Source organism: Rhincodon typus, chromosome 9 (genome assembly GCF_021869965.1).
Source record: "Rhincodon typus isolate 14 chromosome 9, sRhiTyp1.1, whole genome shotgun sequence".
Taxonomy (NCBI): domain Eukaryota; kingdom Metazoa; phylum Chordata; class Chondrichthyes; order Orectolobiformes; family Rhincodontidae; genus Rhincodon; species Rhincodon typus.
In genome coordinates, this window is record NC_063340.1 from 90,661,464 (window position 1) to 90,685,077 (window position 23,614).

Sequence of the window (23,614 nt, forward strand, 5' to 3'; positions counted from 1 at the left end):
TAATATTCAAGAAATCTATAATGTCACAGAGAAAACTACGCAGAAAATTCTGTTATTAAAATGGTGACATCTCACTCCCAGTACCCGCACTAAGAGGTTATCAGAGCTCCAGCCCTCCTGTTCAAATGCAAGAAATGAAATTTTAATGTCACTCCTTCAGTACTTTTCCCACATAGAGCCCGAGCTATACAGTGTCTCTGAAGTTCCAAGCTGTGTTCATTGTGTAGTGTATAGGGAGCAGGAGACACAAGGCCCCTCTATCCCACATTGTTGTGAAGAAAAGTCACTGGACTCAAAACGTTAACTCTGTTTCTCTCTTCACAGATGCTGTCAGACTTGCTGAGTTTCTGTTTTTGATGGTTTCCCTGCATTCCTTTTGGGGATATTCATTCTGGTGTAGCTTGTTTAGGTAAATCCCATCCAATACTGATCATATCCAGTTAGAAGCAGAGTAGTGTCTCAGAGATATTGGTGCTGCTAACCCACAGTCAGACCATTCTTTGTGGCCACAATATCATCCCCATCAGTGACACAGGACTCAGCAGGAAGCAAAGCTGCTCTGGGGTCTTCCTGAGGTGCTCTCTCCACCAATGTCTGAAAAATGAAGAGTGACAATGTAGATCAGTGCTCACTGTTAAAACATCACTGAGACTTCATTCAGACTCCAGTATCATGCAGCCCCTTAATGCTGTTCCATATTCAATAGAATCATGGCTGATCTGTGACCCAACTTCGGACACCCAGCTTTTCATCGCACTCACCAACCCATATGCTTAGCAAAAACCTATCAATCTAAAACTTCAAAATAATAACTGATCTGCCAGCAATTGCCTTTTGTCAAAGTCAGTTCCAAACGATATTTGCTCTTTGTGTGAAGAACGATTCCCAATCCTAATCCTGAAGAGGCTGGCCTCTGTGCTGTGACAATGTCTCCAAGTTCTACCACTGCAGTGGTTCTACCAACACTTCCTGTTCCAGCCAATTTCTATCTTTTACATTGACAGTAAAGTTCTTTCTACTCTCTTAAAATGAATGTAAAGCTCCCTGTACTCTTTTAAATTCAAAGAAAATGTCCCTATATTCTTTTAAAATGAAAGTAATATTCTCTCTACCCTTGTAAAATGAAAGTGAATGTTCCTCAAAACTGTTCCCATTAAAGACTACCTGGACAGGGACAGTATGGGATTAGACAGAGTAAAGCTCCCTCTACGCTGTCTGCCATCAAACACCTCCAGGACAGAGACAGCACAGGGTAAGACACAGAGTGAAGCTCACTCCACTCTGTCCCACATCAAACACTCCCCAGCCAGGGACAGCACAGGGTTAGATAGAGAGTAAATCTCTCTCTACACTGTCCCCATCGAACACTCCCAAGACAGGGACAGCATGGGATAAGATACAGAGTAAAGCTCTCTCTACACTGTCCCATCAAACACTCCCAGGACAGGGACAGTGTTCTTTTGACAGTGTGTATTTGTGTGCGGCTACTTGGAATGGAATGTGACTGAGTGGTTGGCAGGAAGAGCAAGTGCAAGGGTGAAGTGAGATATCAGAATAAAGACGAGGCGATGAGGAGGGTTGAAGAACAGGAATCAGAGAGACAAAAATCACAGGTAGGTGTGAGCATGTGAGTTAGTGAGGGAGAGCTGCAGACCTTTTCTGGTCCACATCTGACCTGCTCAAAGACCACACTGACCCCAAAATCATCATCAAGGTCGAAATGTTTCTCAGGTAGTGGTGGTGGTTCCTCGTCACATTCCACATTCCCACGGGCTAATGAAGGGCTGGGAAGTTGCAGCAATGGTGTGTTCTTTGGCTTTTTGCTGACCCGTGCATATACAGGAGCCACTTTCTCCCGTTGTCCCTCCCCATCCTCCTTGGCAATGTCATCCTCAATGATGAACTCTGTCCTCTGTGCTTCGAGGCTAAACTGCTCACTGGCTGCGTATGATGGTTCGATGGAGTCTTCTGCAAGCTCTGGGCACTCTGCAGCAGACAGCTCCCTTGCTGTCTGGTAGACGGGGTCACCTTTACCATCGGGATTCACCTTACTGCCCGAGGCAGTGGGAAGCTCAGGCAGTGCTCTACTGTGTTGACACGGAGACTCTTTATCATCTTGTGTGCCAGACATTTCCACATCATTTTGCCAGCTTACTTTACGCAATCCAGGGCGACCTGTGAGGGTTTGAAAGTGAAAGGGAACTTGTTAGATGTGAACATTCGGGCACAGCCAGCAGAGAGCCACACTAGGGATCTGAAGAAGGGTCACTGGACTTGAAACATGAATTCAGTTTCTCTCTCCACAGATGCTACGAGACTCGCTGAGTTTCTCCAGAAATCTCTATCTTTTTATTCATTTGTGAGATGTGGTCATCACTGGCTAGGCCAGTATTTATTGCCCAGAGGGCAGTTAAGAGTCAAGCCCATTGCTATGGATCTGGAGTCACACGTAGAGCATACCAAGTGAGGATGGCAGTTTCCTAATGGACATAAGTGAGCCAGATGGATTTTTCTGACAATAGTTTCATGAGATTCTTAATTCCAGATTTATTATTGAATTCAAATTCCACCATCTACCATGGCAGGACTTGAACCCAGGTTCCAACAACATGACCTGAGTTTCTGGATTAATAGTCCAGCAATAATACCATTAGGCTATCGCCTCCCCTTGTAAGTAATTTTGCAGCATAGTTCCAGCTGGAAAGTAGGAAACAGAACAACCAATTTTCATACAGCAAGCTCACACAATTAGCAATGGGATAAATGACCAGAAGATCTGCTTTTAGTGATATTGGTTCAAGGCACTGGGTAGAACTCCCACCATTCATCACAGAAATAATATTTGAAACTATTTTTTGTTTTGGCCAGAGGGCATGAAGGACTGCCAGTTCTTGATCTGTTGTTGGCCAAGTTTGTGTTGAGTATCTGTAAATTTTGAAATGCAATTGGTCAATGATTCAGTCTCTGATGCAATTTCTGCTAACCACAGTCACATGAAATCTCACTCTTTATGCTCATTAACACGTCAGTTTCAGGGCAGTGAAAACCTTTCCTGGCAAACAGTGGGCAGAAACGTGCCTCACTGCAGGAACACTGGGTGAGAAACACACATCTGTTTCCACTGTATGTGTACACACACACACACACACGAAAATACTCACACAGACACAAATAGACACACACACAGACACGAGGCCCAGTCAGACACTCAAATGCAAACACACACACACATGCGCGCGCACACACAAACCCCTAGACAAACACATACAGACAACTGAAAATGCAAACCAGAAGCCAGAGTAGGCCATTCAGCCCCTCATATCTGCACTGCTATTCAAGAAAAAACATAGGAACAGGAGTAGGCCATTCAGCCCCTCAATCTGCTCTCCCATTCAGTACAATCATGGCTGATCAAATTGTAGCATCAAATCCACATTCTCACTGCCCCCTGAGAACTCATGTTAAAAATATTTAATGACCCCGACACATGCACTCTGTGGGTAAGAGAGTTTCACAAACTCTTACCTCTGAGAGAAACACTTTCTCCTCAGACTGAAAACATTAGCTCTGCTTCTGTCTCTCCAGAGATGCTATGCCAGATCTGTGGAGTTTCTTCAGCATTCTGTGTGTTCAATAATGTTATGGCCACATGGGTTTGAAACTTGCATGATAGATAGTGATATTTAAATTTAAGCTCATCTGGATTTTGAAATGTTGGTCTAGAGATGACCACATAATCATTGCCAATTCTTCATAAAACCCTAAACCTGGATTATTAATACTGTCCATACCTAGACTGGTATACATGTGATTCCAGACCCACAACAACGTGCCACTGCCCTCTGAAATGGCCTAGCAAACCACTCAATTCAAGAAGCCGAATCAATTCATGATTCTTCTGACACTTTACGTCGGTTTCAGAATTTCCAGCTGCATCCTCTTTACCATGGACATGCAATCCCTTTACACGTACATCCGCCACCAGGATGGTCTGAGGGCTGTCTGTTTCTTTCTCTGGTATATCGATGATATCATCAGTGCTGCATCCCTCTCTCATCTGGAATTGGAAAGGTACGTTGATTTTGTTTCCAACTTCCACCCTGCCTTCACTTTCACTTGGTCTATACCTAACTCCTGTCTTCCCTTCCGCAACATCTCTGTTTCCATTTCTGGGGGTAGACTGGCCACTAATATCTACTATAAACCCACCGACTCCCACAGCTACCTGGACTTTGCATCCTCGCGCCCTGCTTCCTGTAAAGACTCCATCCCATTCTCTCAGTTCCTCCATCTCCATCACACATTTCTGATGAGACCAAGGGCAACAACGGAGCGTTGTCCACCTTCCGAAATGTCCACCTTCTTCCTCAACCGAGGATTCCCCAGCACCATTGTCGACAGGGCCCTCAACCAGGTCTGACCCATCTCCCACACTTCTGCCCTCATTCCCTTCTCTTCCCTCCCCCAACAGCAATAGGGTTCCCCTTGTCCTTGCCTACCATCCCACCAGTATCCACATCCAGAAGATCATCAGATACCATTTCCACCACCTCCAGCGAGATACCACCACCAGATACATATTCCCCTCCCCTCCCCTGTCCACCTTCCACAGGGACCATTCTCTCCAGGACACCCTGGTCCACTCTTCCATCACTCCCAACATCCCCCCACAGCCCCACAACACCTTCCCCTGCAACTGTCAAAGATGTAACACCTGCCCACTTATCTCCTCCCTCTTCAGTATCCCAGGGCCCAAACATACCTTCCAGGTGAAGCAACACTTCACCTGCACTTCCCAGAATCTAGTCTACTGCATTCGCTGGTCACAATGTGGTCTCCTGTACATTGGGAAAACAAAGCGTACACTGGGTGACTGCTTTGCAGAACATCTACATTCTGTTCACTAAAAAGACCCTGAGCTTCCAGTTGCCTGCCACTTTAACACACTACCCTGTTCCCTGGTCAACATCTTTGTCTTGGGGTTCCTATAGTTCTCCAGCAAAGCTCAGCGCAATCTGGAAGAACAACACCTCAATTTTCCGCCTGGGGACCCTGCAGCCCTCCCGACTCAATATCAAGTTCAATAATTTTAGGGACTGAACTTACCCATTCACCCCCACGCCCCCACCCCACATATCAGACCTTGTTATTACATAGTCTGCCATTACACACCATCTATTGTTAGTCACTAACAGTCCTCATTAACAACTGTTCATCCCCCTAGCCAGATCGTTATCAACTCCTTTGTTGTCCAACCGTTCTTCTTTCTCTTTAGGCTCTGTTGTTTACTCCTTTCTCCCTGCCCTCACCCTATCTTCTGCATATAAACTGACATTTTCCTAGCAACCATCAGTTCTGAGGAAGAGTCATCGGACCCAAAACGTTAACTCTGATTTCTCTCCACAGATGCTGCCAGACCTGCTAAAATTTCCAGCAACTTCTGTTTTTTGGTTACAGCATCCGCAGTCCGTTCGGTTTTACAAAGATGTGCAGGTTAGGTGGATTGGCCATGCTAATTTGTCCAGGGATGCGCAAGCGAGGTGGACTGGCCATTGGAAGTTGGGGTTTACAGGAATGGAGTAGGGAGGTGGGTCTGGGTGGGATGCTCTTCAGAGGGGCGATGTGGCAATTGCATGATGTAAATCACAGACTGAGTCACAGCAATGATTTCACCGGTCACAGGGTTCCCAGTCTGTCACACAGCTAGCAATTGAGAAATTGCCTACGTCCCAAATCAGTGATCAAGGTCACATGAAGGCAAAGTGATTCCAAATAGCTCACTGTCAAAACCAGAACTCACATCAGGTCAACACACAGCACTCAAACCACACACGGAAACTGCACCACCATCCCTCTGTGTATCACCCTCAGTGTATGACTCCCTCTATATCACTCCCTCAATGTGGAACAGCCCCCTATTTGATTCTGTCTGTACCTTCTTGAATTGTTGCTGTGGAGATGCTCTTTGGAAATACAGAATCATCCATTTGGCTCTGGAGAAAGAAGACAGAATTTCTTATTATTTCCACATGTTATCACTGATGTGATTATTTGCCCCAGTGAAACTGCCCCTTCATCTCCTTCTCCTTCTGTCCTGTAAAGACACCACACAGGTGACTTTTCTGCTTCCTGTCAGTCTTCACTGTGATGGTGCCAGAGTTTCCTCCGTACTCTCTGGGCCCCACAAACAGTGTCACTGAAATTCCACTCCCAAAGGAAAAACAGGAACCCCTGCTCAAATTCCCTGATAACTCATCACCCCTTCCCCACCAATCCCCTCACTGGATTTGAACCGATTCCCTGTTCCACAAACTTACAATGCTTATGAGCTGAGTGTCATCTTTAGTCTCTGTGTCGTTACTCTCTGCCGAGAATTGAGCTGCATCCCTGTGGAAAGAGAAAATAGCTCATTAGGAACGTTATAATGTCCTCTGATAAACTGCACCAGTTCCTCACACAGTTAAACAAAAGTGTTTCAGTGATGTGTGAAACTGTGAACATCAGTCTATCACCAGAGAAGGTGCAGAGGAGATTTACAGGGATGTTGCCAGTTTTGGGGAAAGACTGAATAGGCTGGACGTTCCCCATGGAACATAGGAGGATGAGGAGGGGTACAAAATTTGATTACGATATACAAGGTTGTGAGCGACCTGGATGGACTGGATGGGACAGACTTATTTAACAGAGGTGACAGTGGCTATGGGGCATTGGTTATTAAATTAAAGTGATCAGTCAAGGAATCAGAGACGAGATGAGGAAACAGTTTTCACCCAGAGGGTGAGAGAGATCAGGAACTCATCACCTGACAGAGCATTGAAGGCAGAAACTGTTGATTCATTTCCAAAATGCCTGGAAATGTACCTCAAGTGCCATAAGCTGCAGGGCCACAGACCAGATGCTGGAAGCTGGGGTTTGGCTGGGTGGCTTCCTTTTCAGCCAGAATAGACAGGATTGGCAGAGTGGCCAACGTCTGTGTCTTGCCATTTCTATGATTCTGTTCTAGGATTCCTGTTGGCGCTGATGTTAGTTAGTCTTTAGCAAGGCCTGTAAAAACAACAGAGGAGGCCAGGCTCTTACTCCAGGGTCAGCTGTCCCAGTGAATTTCCTGAAAGAGTTTCCCTGCCCCTTTCCTGTTAGGCTTGGCTTAGCACTTAGATGCAGTTCAAACTGTATTGTAGCCCCATTCACTGACGATGCTGAGGATGGGTGTGAAAGCAAGTTGAGAGGAGGAGCTAAGTTATGATGGGCTAAGAAAGTGGGCAAAAGTGTAGCAGATGGAGTATAATGTGGGAAAATGTAAACTTTTCCACTTCGGCAGGAGGAATGGAAAATCAGAATATTATTTAAATGGAGAGAGTCTGTAGAACTCTGATGTACAGAGGGTTCTGGGTGTCAAGGTACATGAATCACAAGATGTTAACACTCAGATTTACCTTGTGACTAGGAAAACAATGAGAATATTGGCCTGCCTTGCAAGAGGGATGGAATATAGAGGTAGGGAAGTCCTGCTACAACAGGGGATTGATGAAAACAAATTGGGTCCAGAGTTTTGGTCTCATTCCTTGAGGAGGGACAGTCTGGCATTGGAGGTAGTTCAGGGAAGGTTCACTTGATTGATCCTGAATAATGAGGGACATTGTTCTGAGGAGATATTAAGCAGGTTGGGCCTGCACTCATTAGAGTTTAGAAGAATTGGACATGATCTTATTGACAGGATAGGAACCATCAGAACGATCCTGGGTAAAAAGTGTCAGTAAATGGAGTGGGGGGAGATTGCTTCGACTAGGGTTAGTATCTTCCTGAGTTATAGACAATGAGGTGGGGGTTTAATGGAGGTGGTTTTGATGGTTAAAGACCCTGATGTGATCAAAGGTGAGTTGCTCATTTCTCTCAGTCCAGGATAAGGGAGCAGCATCTCACAATTTGAGCGCGTCATTTCAGGCCGATGTTGGGAAGGGAGTTTTCACACAAACACTTGTGGAAACTTGGAATGGTCACCTCGATAAGCCCGCTGACCTTCACCTGGACACTTTCAAGGTGAGTGAGATTACTGCCCCTTCAGAAGTGGTGTTGCTGGTGAGGGGGCTGAGGCAGATAGATGGAGTTAGAGAGCAGCCATCCCCAACTGTCACAGCTTGTTACATTCATCCTGTTCCAGTCACATCCATTCCAAGTATTTTATGTCATTCCAGCATCCTGTGCTGGTGTCTGAGATTACTACATTGTAATTTGCAGACCAATCCGCAGCTTTCACTGCATAACACACACAGAGTACACCATTACACACTGTCTAACATGCACACACACTGTGTACAGCCCTCACACACTGTCTAACACATACTGTGTACAGATTTCACACACTGTCTAACACACGGTGTACAGATTTCACATACGGTCTTAACACACATTGTGTACATCCTTCACACACTGAAATAGTAATTCTGATGAAAGTAGGTTCAGAAGATCATACAGTACAACATAGGAGCAGAATTAGGCCATTCAGCCCATTGGGTCTGGTCTGCTACTCAAAGAGATTGCGGCTGATCTGATCATCCTCAGCTCCACTTTCCCGCCTTTTCCCTATAACCATCGATTCCCCTTACTGATTAAAAATCCATCTGTATTAGCCTTGAATATTTTTAATGACACAGCCTCGACAACCTTCTGTGGTAAACAATTCAATAGATTCACTAACCTTCTTGAGAAGAAATTCCTCAGCTTTTAAGTTTTCAATTTTTGATTTATTCTTGAATCATTCTGATGTTTTTCTTTCACTCCCTATATCTTCACCACATTAAGGATCATGACTATCCTCCCAGTCATGACTCCTCTTTCACATGTTTATGTAACACACTCACTGATTTTTTTTCCTTCTGTCGGGAGAAGACACTGCAGAATTCACATCATTGAGCTTCTTTTGGATTTGGTATGGTCCGGTGATCTTTACTTTTAAAGGTTTTCCAGAGGCAATGTTAATACCTTTTGTCAAGCAACAACATTCCAAGCTTTCACCTTTTTGCCTGCTCTAGATTTTATTGTTCATCCATGGTCTTTAAAGCTTGATGCTGTCTTTCCAATGTTCCTTAAGATGGTAAGCTGAAGACATTAATTGTTTAATTCCCAAACTATTCATCATTTCTTTGAATATTGCAAATATAATTTGTGTTTTATTGTTTTTTGGGATGTGGACATTCCTGGCTTGCCCAGCATTTATTGCCCGTCCCTAGTTGCTCCTTGAAAAGCTGGTGGTGAGCTGCCTTCTTGAACCGCTGCTATCCATGTGCTGTAGGTAGACCCATAATCTCCTGAGGGAGGGAATTCCAGGATTTTGACCCAGTGACACTGAAGGAATGCTGATATATTTCCGAGTCTGAATGGTGAGTGGCTTGGAGGGGTTGTGTTCCCACGTATCTGCTACCCTTGTCCTTCTAGATGGAAGCGGTCCTCGGTTTGGAAGGTGAAATCTCTTTCAAATCCTTGCTATGTAAATAAAGGTACTTATTGAAGTTTTCTACTTAAACCAGATGCCCCAGTGAAATCCGAAATATCGTCTGAGCTACCACCTCTTTTTTCTTTCTTTGTTCTAATATTCTCCCTAAACAAGTCGTGTGTGATTTCCCCATGTCTTTGCAGTTTGGGCTTTATCAATATGACTTCTGTTTCCACTTCTCTTTGTTTTTCATTCTCCCTCTCTTTCTAATTCAAGCTTTTTTTTCCCTCTTTATTCATTCACGGGATGAGGGCATTGCTGGCTAGGCAGCATTTATTGCTCATCCCTAACTGCCCAGAGGGCAATTAAGAGTCAACCACATTGCTGTGTGTCTGGAGTCGCATGTAGGCCAGACCAGGTAACGATGGCAGATTTCCTTCCCTAAAGGACATTAGTGAACCAGATGGGTTTTTCCGACAATGGATTCATGGTCATCGTTAGACTGTTAATTCCAGATATTTATTGAATTCAAATTCCACCATCTGATTCGAACCTGGGTCCACAGAGCATTATCTGGGTCTCTGGATTAACAGTCCAGCAATAATACCACTAGGCCATTGCCTCCCCTATTTTGTTTCGAGAGCTCTTTAGCTATCTGTCTCTACCGTTCCATTATGACTCGCTAGGGTAGCCCACCAAAAATCAAGCCTTGCCATTCCCAGAGCAGCCACAAAATGTTAAGATTTTTAAAATAAGTATCCAAAATTCCCCTGAGCTAGTAGAGAGTATGGCCCAGGTTTCTGTACTGAAACAGAATCACCATTTATTACAAATAATTAGACTCTAGCTAAGGTAAATAATTATAAATTGTCAGCATATAACTATGAACTAAAATTCTAATCTCGTTATAATCTCCCCATGACACAGACACACATAAAGGCATGCACACACGCGGGTGCACACACACGCGCGCACACACACACATGCACATACACGTATATAAGCAGGAACAAGAAAAACATAAACACACAGAGGAAAGACAGTCCAGTCTTTGTGCAAAAATGTTGTTGATTTGGTTCTTGCTGACCCAAATGTTCCTTCCTGAGTTCCTTTTTTCAAATGGCTTCCAGTGATTTGCAGGAGGTACAGGGTGGCTGCTTCATTTGCATATTGTCTCTCATTTATCAGTTCAAAGTCACAGCTTGCAGCAGCTGCTAAAAGAAAGGTTGACTGGTTTTTTTCAGGTTTAAACTGAGCTCTGACTGCGTAGAACAAGGAGACACCTCTCCCCATCTTATTCCCCAGTCTCTAGCTGTTCAGTTATTTGAGATCCAATCATATGGCCGTTGGCAGGTAAAAGGCTTCTGTCAGCAGGACCTTGTCGCTTGTACACAGCGGATGTTTTATCGAGAGCAAACATGGAAGAAAAGCAATGTTGTGGTCAAAATGGACGTGTGTTGTTCTGAAAATCATTGTGTGTTTTGTGTAAATATGTTATTACTGTCAAAGTAAAATAAAAAGTAATGAGAAGACATTTTGATTGAAATTGGAAACATCTTTTAATGATACTGTTTCAGTTTTCTTTGGAGGAAGGTGTGATAAAGGTGTACAGTATATGTTATCATTTGAACATTTGGATTTTTAAAATAGAGACAGATGGAACTTGGTTTCAGTTCTGTGAATGTAGCTTACGTCCTTTAACAAGTCAGAAAGTCATTTTGAAAAGTAACCGAAATACAACATTCATAAGGAAATATATGTCTTACTAAGTCTCTACTCAGACGCATGTGGTGCTAATTAATGAATTGTTTATATTGATGGGTTTATGACATACAGAAAAACTAATGATCAGGGGATACTGGTGCTTTAGATTATGGTCAGTTCAGAAGAAGCAGGTATATGTTTGATCCTCGGAGAAAAATCAAGTTTTCAGTTCAGCAAAGCAGTTTCAGCTTAGCAGCAGGGTAGGTTGGTCTGTAAAATCTCTGAGTTGTCACAGTTTGTATCAAAGTTTTCACACTGTCAGAACATCGGTCTTTAGAAGAACTTTACAAGAAAACCTAAAATGACTCAGTAAAGACAGGTGCGGTGGTCTTTCATCTGGCATTGCCTCAGCGTGGACCTCCAGCCTGGTGTTGATTCAAGAGTGGTCTCCTGGCCTTAAGAGCCTCAAGGTGAAGCCCAGCGCAGACTGTAGACTAGGTTTCAGTGTGGACTGGATTGGAAGGACTGTTGTTCTGAATTTTTAATTTCTCCATTTTCTAATTTATTCCAATCATCTATAATGCTGGACTGTTTATTTCTTTATTTTTCTTTTTTTTTCCCTAAGAACTTGTACTGAAGAATCTATACCTAGGTACTTTGTAACTAAGATGGTGCCGTAAGTGGTGACTTGTAAACTTTTCACCATACTTATTTGGGTACATGTGACAATAAAGCTAATTCAAGAAAGTAGGAAATGAAAGAGTTATGATAGCAGTGATATTTCTCTGGAATTGAGTATCTGAAATGAATTTTGCTCAGCCAAGGTTTGTTTCTATGTTTCTACCACTTACGTTGATATTTTTAAATTGACTTTTACAATACATACAGCTTTGTTTAATTTCTTTTCTTGTGTAACGTGTGTTCTTTTGAAAAAGACAACTTTTTTTTTGTAATGTGGACTAAAGACGGGAGAAGATCCTGCTTTAAACCAAGGAAACTATGTAAGATGTTTACAGATTTAGAAACAAGTTATTGGACATATTGTAAGCTGTATGTACAATGTTGCTTTATTTGAGCTGTACAGACAAATCACAACCAATCTGTATGAATTCAGGGCAATTCTGCTCACAGACAGTCTTTTGATTGGCTTTTGTTGAAGGTTCAAGAGAGCTTAATATAGTAACAACTGCTTGACTAGGGAGATGACTATGGCCTTGTGTATGATCAGAACAGCAGAGGCATCTAGCCGACAAAGAGAAAGTATTCATCTTTCTGTCTCCACTCTCTGAGCGGAGAGAAAGGAAATCAGGTATCATTTTTATTCTAGCAGAAAAATCTAGTATTCAGTTCAGCACAGCAGTCTCATCCTAACAGAAGGACTGGTGAGTTTATAAATCTCCAACTTCAGTTCTGACAAAGTACTTGAAACATTAACTGTCTTTCTCTCTCCACAGATGCTGAGTTTCTGTAGCACTTTCTGTTTTTATTGTGGATAATTACCATAAACTTGATCACAGCATATTCTTTCTTATGGCACAGTGGACCTCTGAGTTAGAAACTCCAGGTTCAAGTCCCCCTCCTGGACTTGAAGGCAAAGGAAGGCATGTTTATGGCTTGACCAAAACAGGTTTCCAATCTACAAATCCTTCCAGTCCTCCCCTGGCAGGTGGTAACAGTGGCCTGGTCTCCTGGGCAGACAGACTTCATATGGAGTGACCATGATCAAGCTGTAGCCTCTCGTGATGTGCTCCAGAGAAAAACTAGCCATATGAAAGACAAAGCATCCTAGTTACTCACTGTGTGTTTTTCTCACATCGCCCTTGCTTCTTTTGCAAAACACTGAAACAGTGCTGTCTCATTCTTGAGCTGGCTGGGAACAGATTCACTATATGCACTTTGAACAAACCCCTCTCAGTTTAGAAAGCACCTAGTAAAACTCATCTCAGCCTCCTCCTGTCAAAGAGAACGGTCCTAAAGTATCCGTTATATCCTCAGTACTGAACTGGCACATCCCTGGGACCGTTCTGGTAAATCCCTCTTGCATGCACACCTGCAGTGTGGCACCCAAACTTGTCCGCAACACTCCAGCTAAGATCTAACAAGTATCTTACATACATTCAGCATCACGTCCCTGCTCCATGTCCCTAGTTATGAAGCCTAGAAACTATATACTATATTAACAGCTCTCTTAATCTGTCCTGCCACTTTTAATGACTTACATATTTATACACCCAGGTCTTTCTACTCCTCCTTATCCTTTAGAAAAGTAGCTTTTATTTTATATTAACTCTGTACGTTCGTTGTATTAGAATGCATCATGTCACTCTTCTCTGCAATGAATGATATCTGCCACCTATATGCCTGCTCCACCAACTTGTCAATGTCCTTTTGGAGTTCCACACTGTCCTCCTCTTCCTCCTCTGTTTACAATTCTCTCAAGTGTCATGTCATCTGCAAGATTTGATATTGTCCCCTGCACGCTAAAACCTAGAACGTTAAGTTACATCAAAAGCAAGAGTTAAAATACCAACCTTAGGAACTCCCCTGCAAACTTTCTTCCAGTCCGGAAATTACCTATTGACCCTTACTGTCTGTGTCCTAGCCCTCAGCCAATTTTGTATCCATATTACTACTGTCTGACCTATACCTTGACCTATAATGTTCCTCACAAGTCTGTGTAGCACTGTATCAGACACTTTCTAGAAATCCATGTACACTACATCAACAATATTACCCTTGTCATTGCTGTACCTCTTCAATAAGCTTTCAGCTTTTAGTTAGACATGGTTTTCCTTTAAAAATCCATAATGATTCTTCTGAACCAATCCAGAATTTTCCATGTGACAATTAATTCAATTCCCACATAATTATTTCTAGAAGCTTCCCCACCAAAGTGAAACTGACTGGATTGTAATTACTGGGCCAAAGTTTACAATTTTTTTTGAGTAAAGCCGTGGTATTTATGATTTCCAGTCTTCAGGCACCTCCCCTGAGCCCAGGGAACACCAAGATTGTGGCCAGTGTCTCCACAAATTTTTCTCTCACTTCCTTCAAAATCCTTGGATGCATCTCATTCAGTCTCCTGACCTTGTCACCTTTAAATGCTGATGGTGCATCTAATAGAAACACAGAATTCCTATTGCATGGAAGCAGGCCATTCAGCTCATCAAGTCTACACTGACCCTCTGCAGAGCATCTCACCCAAGCCCACACTCCTATCCTATCCATGTAATCTTGCATTTCCCATGGCTAATCCACACATCCCTGGATACTATAGGCAATTTATCATAGCCAATCCACCTAGCCTGCACATCTTTGGACTGTGAGTGGAAACCAGAGCACCAGGAGGAAACCCACGCAGACACAGGAAGAATGTGCAAATTCCACACAGACAGTCGCTTGAGGCTGGAATTGAACCCAGGTTTCTGGTGCTGTGAGGCAGCAGTGCTAACCACTGAGCCACCGCACCAATCAAAATACCCAGCCTTATTAATTTTGATCTTTACCCGTGCCCGGTCCCTCAACCTGGGCAGCATCCTCCTTTTTCATACAGAGACAGCTGCAAATTATCCATTTACCACCTTAGCAATACCCTCTGCCTCTAGGAGTAAATCCCCTTTTTGGTCTCCGATCAGCCCCACTCCTCCTTTCATCACACCTTTATCATTGATGCGCTTAGAGAGACTTTGTCATTTTGCCTTACATTAGTTGCTAGCCTTTAATCATCATCCCTTTTTTAATTTCCTTATTTGCTTTTTTAATCTCCCCTCTGACCTCTCCCTCTTGATTCTCCACTGTAGTTACCACCTGACATAGACATCAGGTTAAAGAAGTAAAAAACGTGTTCATCTCCTTTGTCATCCTGGAAGTTCTGGATTTGTTTGTCCTACCTTTCCCTTTTGAAGGAAAGTATCTGGACTGAGGCCAAAGCAGCTCATTGTTCACCAACTGTCTCTCTGGCCAGCCTTTGGTTCTAGTCTTGCTGGCCCAGCCAAGGAGGTGATCCCATTGCTGATCTAACAATTCAGAAACACAGGCCAATGATCCAGGGAGATGGGTTTAAATCCCATTATGACAGATAGTGAAATGTGTGTTTAGTAAGAGTCTGCCGCAAAAAACTGTCGAATGTTGGAAAAAACATCAGGTTCACTGATATCGTTCAGGGAAGAAAATCTGACATTCTTACCTGGTCTAGCCTGCATGTGACTCCAGACTCACAGCAATGCAATTGACTCTTAACAATACACTGAGCGAGAAATGCTGGCCTAACCAGACGTGCCCTCATCCCAGGGTGGATTAAACATAGCTCTGTTCTCATCCAATTGAACTCTGAAAGTTGATTATTGTTGCATGTCTTTCTCCAGCACTATCCTGAACTTTAGGATACAACGAACACTGCCTCTTAAATGCTCCCTTCAAAAACACCTGAACTGCTTGGCTCACTGCATTCCCAGGTCTAACAGTGTATTCTTTCTTGTTGGACGACACACATACTGCTTTAGGAAACTTTCCTGAACAAAAGCTAAGTTGCTCCTTACTCAACCAGTACTCCAGTCAATATGCAGGTAATTAAAATCCCCCCATTATAACTCCTCGATGATGTTTACACCTGTCTGTTTTTCCCTTGCTGATTTAGTAACACAGAAAATAAGTGCAGGAGTAGGCCATTCAGCCCTTCAAGCCTGCACCACTATTCAATATGATCATAGCTGATCGTGCAATCTCTGCATCCCATTCCCGCTTTGTCTCCATACCTCTTGATCTCTTTAGCCACAAGAGTCACGTCCCACTCCCTCTTGAATATATGTAACGAACTGGCCCCAACAGCTTCCTATGGGAGAGAATCCCACAGGTTCATAATTCTCTGAGTGAAGAAATCCTTCCTCATCTCAGTCCTGAATGGCTTACCCCTTATTCTTAGACTGTGACCCTTGTTCTGGACTTCCCTAACATTGGGAACATTCTTCCCACATCTAGCTAGCCTATCCAGTACCATCAGGATTTTATATATTTCTCTGAGATAGCCCATCATTCTTCTAAATCCCAGTGAATACAAGCCCAGTTGATCCAGTCATTCTTCATATGTCAGTTCTGTTATCCTGGGAATCAGTCTGGTGAACCTTCACTGGACTCCCTCATTAGCAAGAACATCCTTCCTCAGACTAGGAGATCAAAACTGTACACAATGCACAAGGTGTGACCCCACCAAGGCCCTGTATAACTGCAGCAGACATCCTTACTCTGTTACTCAAATCCTCTCACTATGAAGGCCAGCATGCCATTAGCTTTTCTCACTGCCTGCTGCACCTGCATACCAACCTTCAGTGACTATTCCACCATGATACCCAGGTCTCATTGCACCTCACCTTTTCCTAAACTGCCACCATTCAGGTAATAATCTGCCTTCCTGTTTTTGTGACCAAAGTGGGTAACCTCACATTTATCCACATTATATTGCATTTGCCAGGTATTTGTCCACTCAGCCAGTCGGTCCAAGTCACCCTGCAGCCTCTTAGCATCCTCTTCAGAGCACACACTGCCCCCAGCTTAGTGTCATCTGCAAGTTTGGAGACATTATATTCAATGCCTTCATCCAAATCCTTAATGTATATAGTGAACAGCTGGGGTTCCAGCACTGAACCGTGAGGCACCCCACTCGTCACTGCCTTCCACTCTGAAAAGGACCCATTTATTCCAACTCTCTGCTTTCTGTCACCTAACCAGTTCTCTATCCATGTCAATACATTACCTCTGATACCATGAGCTTTAATTTTCCTTACTAATTTGTTGTGTGGAACCTTGTCAAATTTGTTCCTCTACATCCTTCCTACCTGCTGGTGTATAGATTAGTGATAACTGTGATTGCATTTTTCTTATTCATCTGGAGGACAAGGAAGCAAGGACATTTTGGAGATGTTTTTGAAACTGGAGGAAGGTGTGTAGTAGAGCTCCCCAAGGGTTAGATTTGGCAGCCTTCTTTTTCCCGATATATGTTAATGAGCACAAACTCGGAGTATAGGGAACACGTACAGAGTTTGCAGATGGAAACTTGCAAGCATTCTAAACTGTGAGGAGTAAAATGCAGAATGTCTAAAGGTCAGGGAAAAGTTGGTGAAATGGCACACATGCAGCAGAAAGCCCTCTTGCTTCCGCAGATGAGCACGGAATGAGTGTCTGGCTGACTTACCTCATGCAGCTTCCACAGGAGATCAGTAGCAGGATGAGCAACAGCAAGGTCAGGGTAAAGAACAACCATAGATGCATTGAATAGGATCCACCACTCAAGGACCAGGGCTCAGCGCCCATACTCAAAGGTAGAGCCAAGGATGATGCTGTTAACTCATCTGAAAAAAAAAGATGCCTTACAGATATTGATTTTAGAAGTATTTATAGAGGCCTAGAGTAATACAGCATGGAAAGAGGCCCTTTGCTCCAAACTGGTCCATGCTGACCATGGTGCTCACTCAGCTAGTTCCAATTGCCTACATTTGGTCCATATCCCTCTAAACCCTTCTTATCCAGGTACCTATCCATTTTTTTATTTAAATGTTGCTATTGTACCTGCCTCAAACACTTTCTCTGGCAGCACATCCCATATACGCACCACTCTCAGCGTGAAGAAGTTGCCCTTCTGGTCCTTCTTAAATCTTTCCTCTCTCACCTTAAACCTATGCCCTCTAATTTTCAATTTCCCATCCCTGGGAAAAAGACCATATGCATTCATCCTATCTATGCCCCTCATGTTTTTGTACACGTCAGTAAGGACACACCTCATTCTCCTACGTTCCAAGGAATAAATTCCTATCCTGGCCAACCTCTCCCTATAACTCAGGCCTCCTAGTCCTGGCAACATCCTCATAAATCTTCTTTGTACACTTTCTAGTTTAACTATGTCTTTCCTATAACAGGGTGATCAAAACTGTATGCAATACTCCAAGTGTGGCCTCACAGCAACTTATACAACTGTAACATAACGTCCCAACTCCCATACTCAATACCTTGACCAATGAAGGCCAGCACGCTAAATGCCTTCTTCACCACCCTGTTTACCTGTGATGCCGCTTTCAACGAACTATGTACATGTACTCCTAGGTCCCTCTGTTCCACAACACTCCTCAGGACCTTACCATTTATTGTATAAGTCCTACCTTGGTTTGACTTTCCAAAGCACAACAGCTCACATTTATCTGTATTGAATCGCATTTGCCAATCCTCAGCCCACTTCCCCATCTGATCAAGATCCCTCTGCAGTTTTTGATAACCTCCTCACTATCAACGATACTTCCTAACTTTGTATCATCCGCAAACTTACTAATCATGCCTCGTACATCTATGTAAATAAAAAATAACAAAGGCCCCAGCACCAACCCCTGTGACACACCATTAGTCACAGGCCTCCAGTCCGAGAAACACTCTTTAACCATCACCCTCTGCTCCTACCATTGAGCCAATTTTGAACCCAATTAACTAGCTTTCTCTGGATCCCATGCAACCTAACATTCATGACTAGCCTGCTGTGGGGGACCTTGTCAAAGACCTTACTAAAGTCCTTGTATACAACATCCACTGCCCTACCCTAATCTATCCACTTCGTTACCTCTTCAAAAAACTCTAAAAGATTTGTCAGACATGACTTCCCATGCTCAAATCCATTCTGACTATCCCTAATCAGACCTTAACTACACAAATGTTGGTTGATCCTATCCCTCAGTATCCTCTCCAATAACTTGCCTACCACTGTATTCAGGTTATCATGAAGGATCAGTGTTATGAAGAGGGAAGATATTTTTAGTTTCATTTTAGATTGGTTCTGAGAATGGCAATGGGGGCTTCCGGAGATTTGTTTTACATGCATGCATTTCAATTAGGTCTTTAAACAATTAAGGTGAACAGTTCAGAGCATTAACAAAGAGTAGAAGAGATAGGAATGCCTGTAGGATACCAGTAACACAGAAAATCAGATCAATCCAGAGGAATTCAAGCAGAACCCTACCAAGTCAGAGAGAAAAGTTGGTTAACAGCAGAGATGATAATAGTTTAATAGTCTTCAAAACATTTAGGGGAAAAAGAGAAAAGTCCAGAGCTGACTCCAAATGCAAAAGGCTATGGACGTATCAGAAAGAAAAGATGTTGCCCAGGTCTGCTCAATAAATTAGTTTGATGACCACATGTTAAGAAGCAAGTGAGCTGAGTTAGCAGCTTGTTTGAGAGGCTCCAAAAGAGACACTAAGTGAAGAAAATAGCATCAGATAAATGTAGAAATCTGCCAATATGAAACCAAATAAAACCATACCAACAAAACAAGGAGCTATAATGTAGAGATAGATTCAACCTTCACTGGGGTTTGAGAGACTGGAATATTGTTGAGGGGGTAAAGGGATTGAATCTTTCTTTCTGATGCTTGTAACAAAACTGTTTCAAATAGTCCTTGCATACTGTAACACTTTTTTTTAATTTGTGTGTAATAAACATTGATGTTCATTTGTTCACATGGCATTGGCAAACTCTTGTTAATATTTTCAGTGACTAGCCACCACATTAAGCAAAACAGAAAATAAAACTTATGATCTATAAAGCCAGGTTTCTGTGAGTGACCCGACTTGTGGGGCATTACCACCAGCTGTGAGTATATCAATATTCAGAAAACTAATAATACAGTTGGTATAGGAAGTAGTCACATGTATAACCACTGAAGCAGAGGCAGGGGGTAATGGATCTCTAGTGACCAGTGAAACTCAAGGACTTGCCTTCCAAAAGGAACTCAGCAGGACACTTAGGGAGGAAATCTCCAGGTCTGGGACAATGCACCCCTGCCTCCTGAGAGTGAGGGGCACTACATGTGGCCCAATGCACCTCAGATCTGGACCCCCAAGTAAGGGATTTTCATTATGTATTTCAAAAATACATCATTATCCAGGGGTCTGTGATGTAACGGGATTGGCGGAGGCTGGCTAACCCTTGATCAGTATTGAGGTTTCCAGGAGTCTGAGTTGATGGCCTTCAGGGAGTGCTCCTGTTGTCTTTCATTGAATCTGGGATGTGGGAATCAATGATAACAAGGTGTAGAGCTGGATGAACACAGCAGGCCAAGCAGCATCACAGGAGCGGGAAGGCTGACGTTTCGGGCCTAGACCCTTCAGAATTTTTTTTTCATCCAGCTCTACACCTTGTTATCTCAGATTCTCCAGCATCTGCAGTTCCTACTATCTCTGTGGGAATCAATGGCAAGGCTTGCATTTAGTACCATGTCAGTGGCTCAGACCTTTTGCTGCTGGGCCTGACTCACAATGCAGTGGGAATTTGATTACATATCAGAATCTGCTGAACCACTGCACAAATGTACAGACAGTCAGGTAAGGACCTCAGGGCGTTCTTTCTAAAACAAAACCTCCTGGATCCCTGCAACAATCTAGTGTCTGGTGGTCCCTTGCACATATTTCTTTTAATAAAACAGAATTGAGGGGTCCCTCTTGTGGTGCAGTGGTGGTGTCCCTACCCCTGGACTAGGAGTCCAGACCTCAAGTCCCACCTTCTCCTGAGGTGTGCCATAACATCTCTGAACTGATTGATTAGAAAAATAGGTTAAATAAAAAATAAAACAAGCTGCAAAGGGCTCTTGTAACACAGTGGTAGTGTCCCTTCTTGCGAACCGAGACGTCTGGGTTCAAGTCTTACCTACTCCAGAGCTGTGTAACAGTATGCCTGAACAGGCTGATTAAAAATATCTAAAACGGGAATCAAACTGTCAAACTGTCAAGGAAGAACTGAAGCGTCCCATCATATCATCGCACAAATCATCTTTCCAACTCAACTCCAGTCATTCCTGATGTGTCTAAAGTTTTCTCTGGTTACATTTGTAGACCTGATTTTTTTTGGGGGGAAGGGTTTCACTTGGCAACACGGTGATGTTGAGGCTCCAGGCCCATACCTGTTTATATTAAAAATCGAAAGAACTGTGAATGCTGTAAATCCGGAACAAAAACAAAGTTGCTGGAAAATCAGACCTGCTGAGCTTTTCCAGCAACTTTGTTTTTGCACCTGTTTACATTAAATTCACCCATTTCGCATCGATATACACAGTAACAGCCCACCCCGCTCTAACTAAAACTTAGCCTCTTGTCGGTTTGATAGTGGCACTGACCTGAGTTTTATTCAATCCTGGTCTTCATTGTGACTTTGCCCAGCTCCCCAGTACAGTGCGGTTTCTCTATTCACACCTCGGTTCCCAGTGATACCGAGTGCGGAAGCCTGTCCGTCCTCACAAGCAGTGGCTGGTGTGAGAGTCTAACTTCTCGCCGGCAGTGTAGCCCTCAGGGGTAGGAGGCCCTCCATGGGGGTAAGGGAGGATCTGAGTGAAGAGACTCTCTCCCCATCACTGTGCCCACAGCCAGAACCAGCTGCTGCTGTGAGGGATTCAGGCCACACACTGCCCACTGCACTGTGCCCCTGCCACCTCCCTGCCTGTCCTTATGCCTTCTCCTCAGAAACCACCAGCTGAGGCTCTCTCAGGGACCAGCTCAGAGCAGCTGGAAGGAGGCCAGCTAAAGTAACTCTCCACTTCTCAGCCAGTGTGTGTGTGTCCCTGACCCTGACACCCAGCGACTCATCATTCCGGCAGCCTTAACTCTTTCACAACCGGGGTCCTCTCACTCCCACTTACACTCTCACACACTCGCTCAGTCGCAGCCTCACTCACTCACTCACACACTCACTCTCACTCACACGCTCGCACACCCACATTCTCATTCAGTCATACACACATACACACTCATTCACTCATTCAGACATACTTACTGACACTTACATTCACTCTCACTCACATTCTCACACTCACACTCTCACACACTGTCACACTCACTCACCCACACCTCACTCTCACTCACTCTCTCTCACACACTCACTCACACTTTCACTCACACACACATTCACTTATTCGCACACACACATTACTGACACTTACATTCACTCTCATGCTCTCACATTCACTCACAATCTCACTCTCACACACTCACTCTCATTCTCACACACACTCTTATTCACACACACACTTACTGACACTCACATTCACTCACACTCACACTCACTCACATTCTCACACTCACTCTCTCTCACACTCACACTGCCTCACACTCACTGTCACTTTCCCCTCCTGCCCTGCATTGCCTTCCCCAGACTGACTGGCATTGCCCCATTCCTCCTCCCCCAGCCTCAGGGAGAGCTGCTGATGCCTGGCCTGGGTTCCCAGCTCGGCTCAGGTCCAGGCTGGGACCCTCTCCTAGTTTTAAACTGACTCCCAGGGCTGAGCTAGGCGGGGAGCCAACAGACTGAGGGCTTGATTGGCAGGTGGGGGGTGCGGCGGGGGTGCAGAGAGACAGCAGTTTCACACATAGCTCACTCCCAGGACAGGGCAGTGTGGCACAAGGAGCGACTGCAGCCCCTCATCCCTCAAAGTAACAAAAGACAAAAAGCACTCACCTGTTGGACTGCAGCAGGCTGTTTGTGAGGGAGAGTGCACAGGGAGCTCCAGGAAGTAAAATGCGATGCTTTTCCCATTTTTGAGGTTTACTGTCAACCAATTGCACATCCTTTTAGATAAATCCCATCACAGATTCTACCCCCTCATTTACCCTCTCCCACAGCCCAGTGTACACTCCCACCCCATCACCCTTTGCTCCTGCATACTGTTGGTTTGTTGTGAGGGGCTCAGGCAGCCAGGCTAATTTCTCATCTGCTGACAGTCTCTAAGCTCACTCTGCTGTCCAGATGTACTTTTATCTGTTGGAAACCATACCAGGCTCTTGTTGTTCTGTGGTATAGTCCCTAACTCTGAGCTAGGAGATCCAGGTTAAAATCCCACCTGGTCTAGAAGTTTGTAATACCATCTCTGAATGGGTTGATGAGAAAATATCTCTAATCAGACAGCATCATTCTGTCCACATCAAACAACAGTCCTGGGCTTTATATATACACACACGCAGTATGAAGTACAGAAACTGCAGCAAAATCTGTGCAAGAAGTTCAGAATGTGAAAGATGGCCATGTCCCTTGTGCAACACAGTGCCTGTCCTTGACAGACCAGCTGCCTGAAGTAATGTTACAAGCTCATGTAGCACATGGAACAAGGAAAGGAGTTTGCTCGAACATTCCCTTCTCACCCAACTGATAAAGTTCCAATAACATTTCTCTTTTCTGGGCATGGGGCTGACAACCATCACATGACAGAGAGAGAGAGAGAGACAGGGAAAGAAAGAAAGGATCCTGAAAGGGAGTGTGTCTTCACCTAAAGCAGGATCTTGTGTTGAATGAGCTAAACAAGTCAAAAGGACATGAAGGTATGTAACAGTTTTCAGGGCCACAGGACATTCCAAAGCATGAACAGTCAACAAAGTATTTTTAAAGGCTGTAGCAACTTCAAAGTAGGAATCTGTGTAGATGGGTCATGCATGTCATCGGCTACGCCAATATTTATTGTTTATGACT

General features: G+C 43.9%; 1 protein-coding gene and 1 long non-coding RNA gene across 4 annotated transcripts; one reads left to right on the forward strand and one right to left on the reverse strand.

Moving 5' to 3' along the window:
* LOC125483973 lies at positions 1–21,796 on the reverse strand. Of its 3 annotated transcripts, none has more exons than XM_048600853.1 (6): positions 21,276–21,796; positions 17,322–17,478; positions 6,318–6,387; positions 5,936–5,993; positions 1,697–2,175; positions 1–594 (listed from the first exon to the last, which is right to left on the reverse strand). In XM_048600853.1, exons 2-6 carry the CDS (start codon positions 17,438–17,440, stop codon positions 478–480), a joined length of 843 nt encoding a protein of 280 aa, XP_048456810.1. In that variant the 5' UTR covers positions 17,441–17,478; positions 21,276–21,796; the 3' UTR covers positions 1–477. The 3 variants fall into 3 exon arrangements, with proteins under 3 accessions (XP_048456810.1, XP_048456809.1, XP_048456808.1); XM_048600852.1 differs by having other exon boundaries at positions 1,676–2,175; XM_048600851.1 differs by lacking the exon at positions 1–594 and having other exon boundaries at positions 1,444–2,175.
* LOC125483974 lies at positions 5,602–10,964 on the forward strand. Its single transcript, XR_007262859.1, has 2 exons — positions 5,602–8,037; positions 10,675–10,964. It is a non-coding gene; the product is annotated as an uncharacterized LOC125483974 (long non-coding RNA).
* Positions 21,797–23,614: the final 1,818 nt, after the last annotated feature.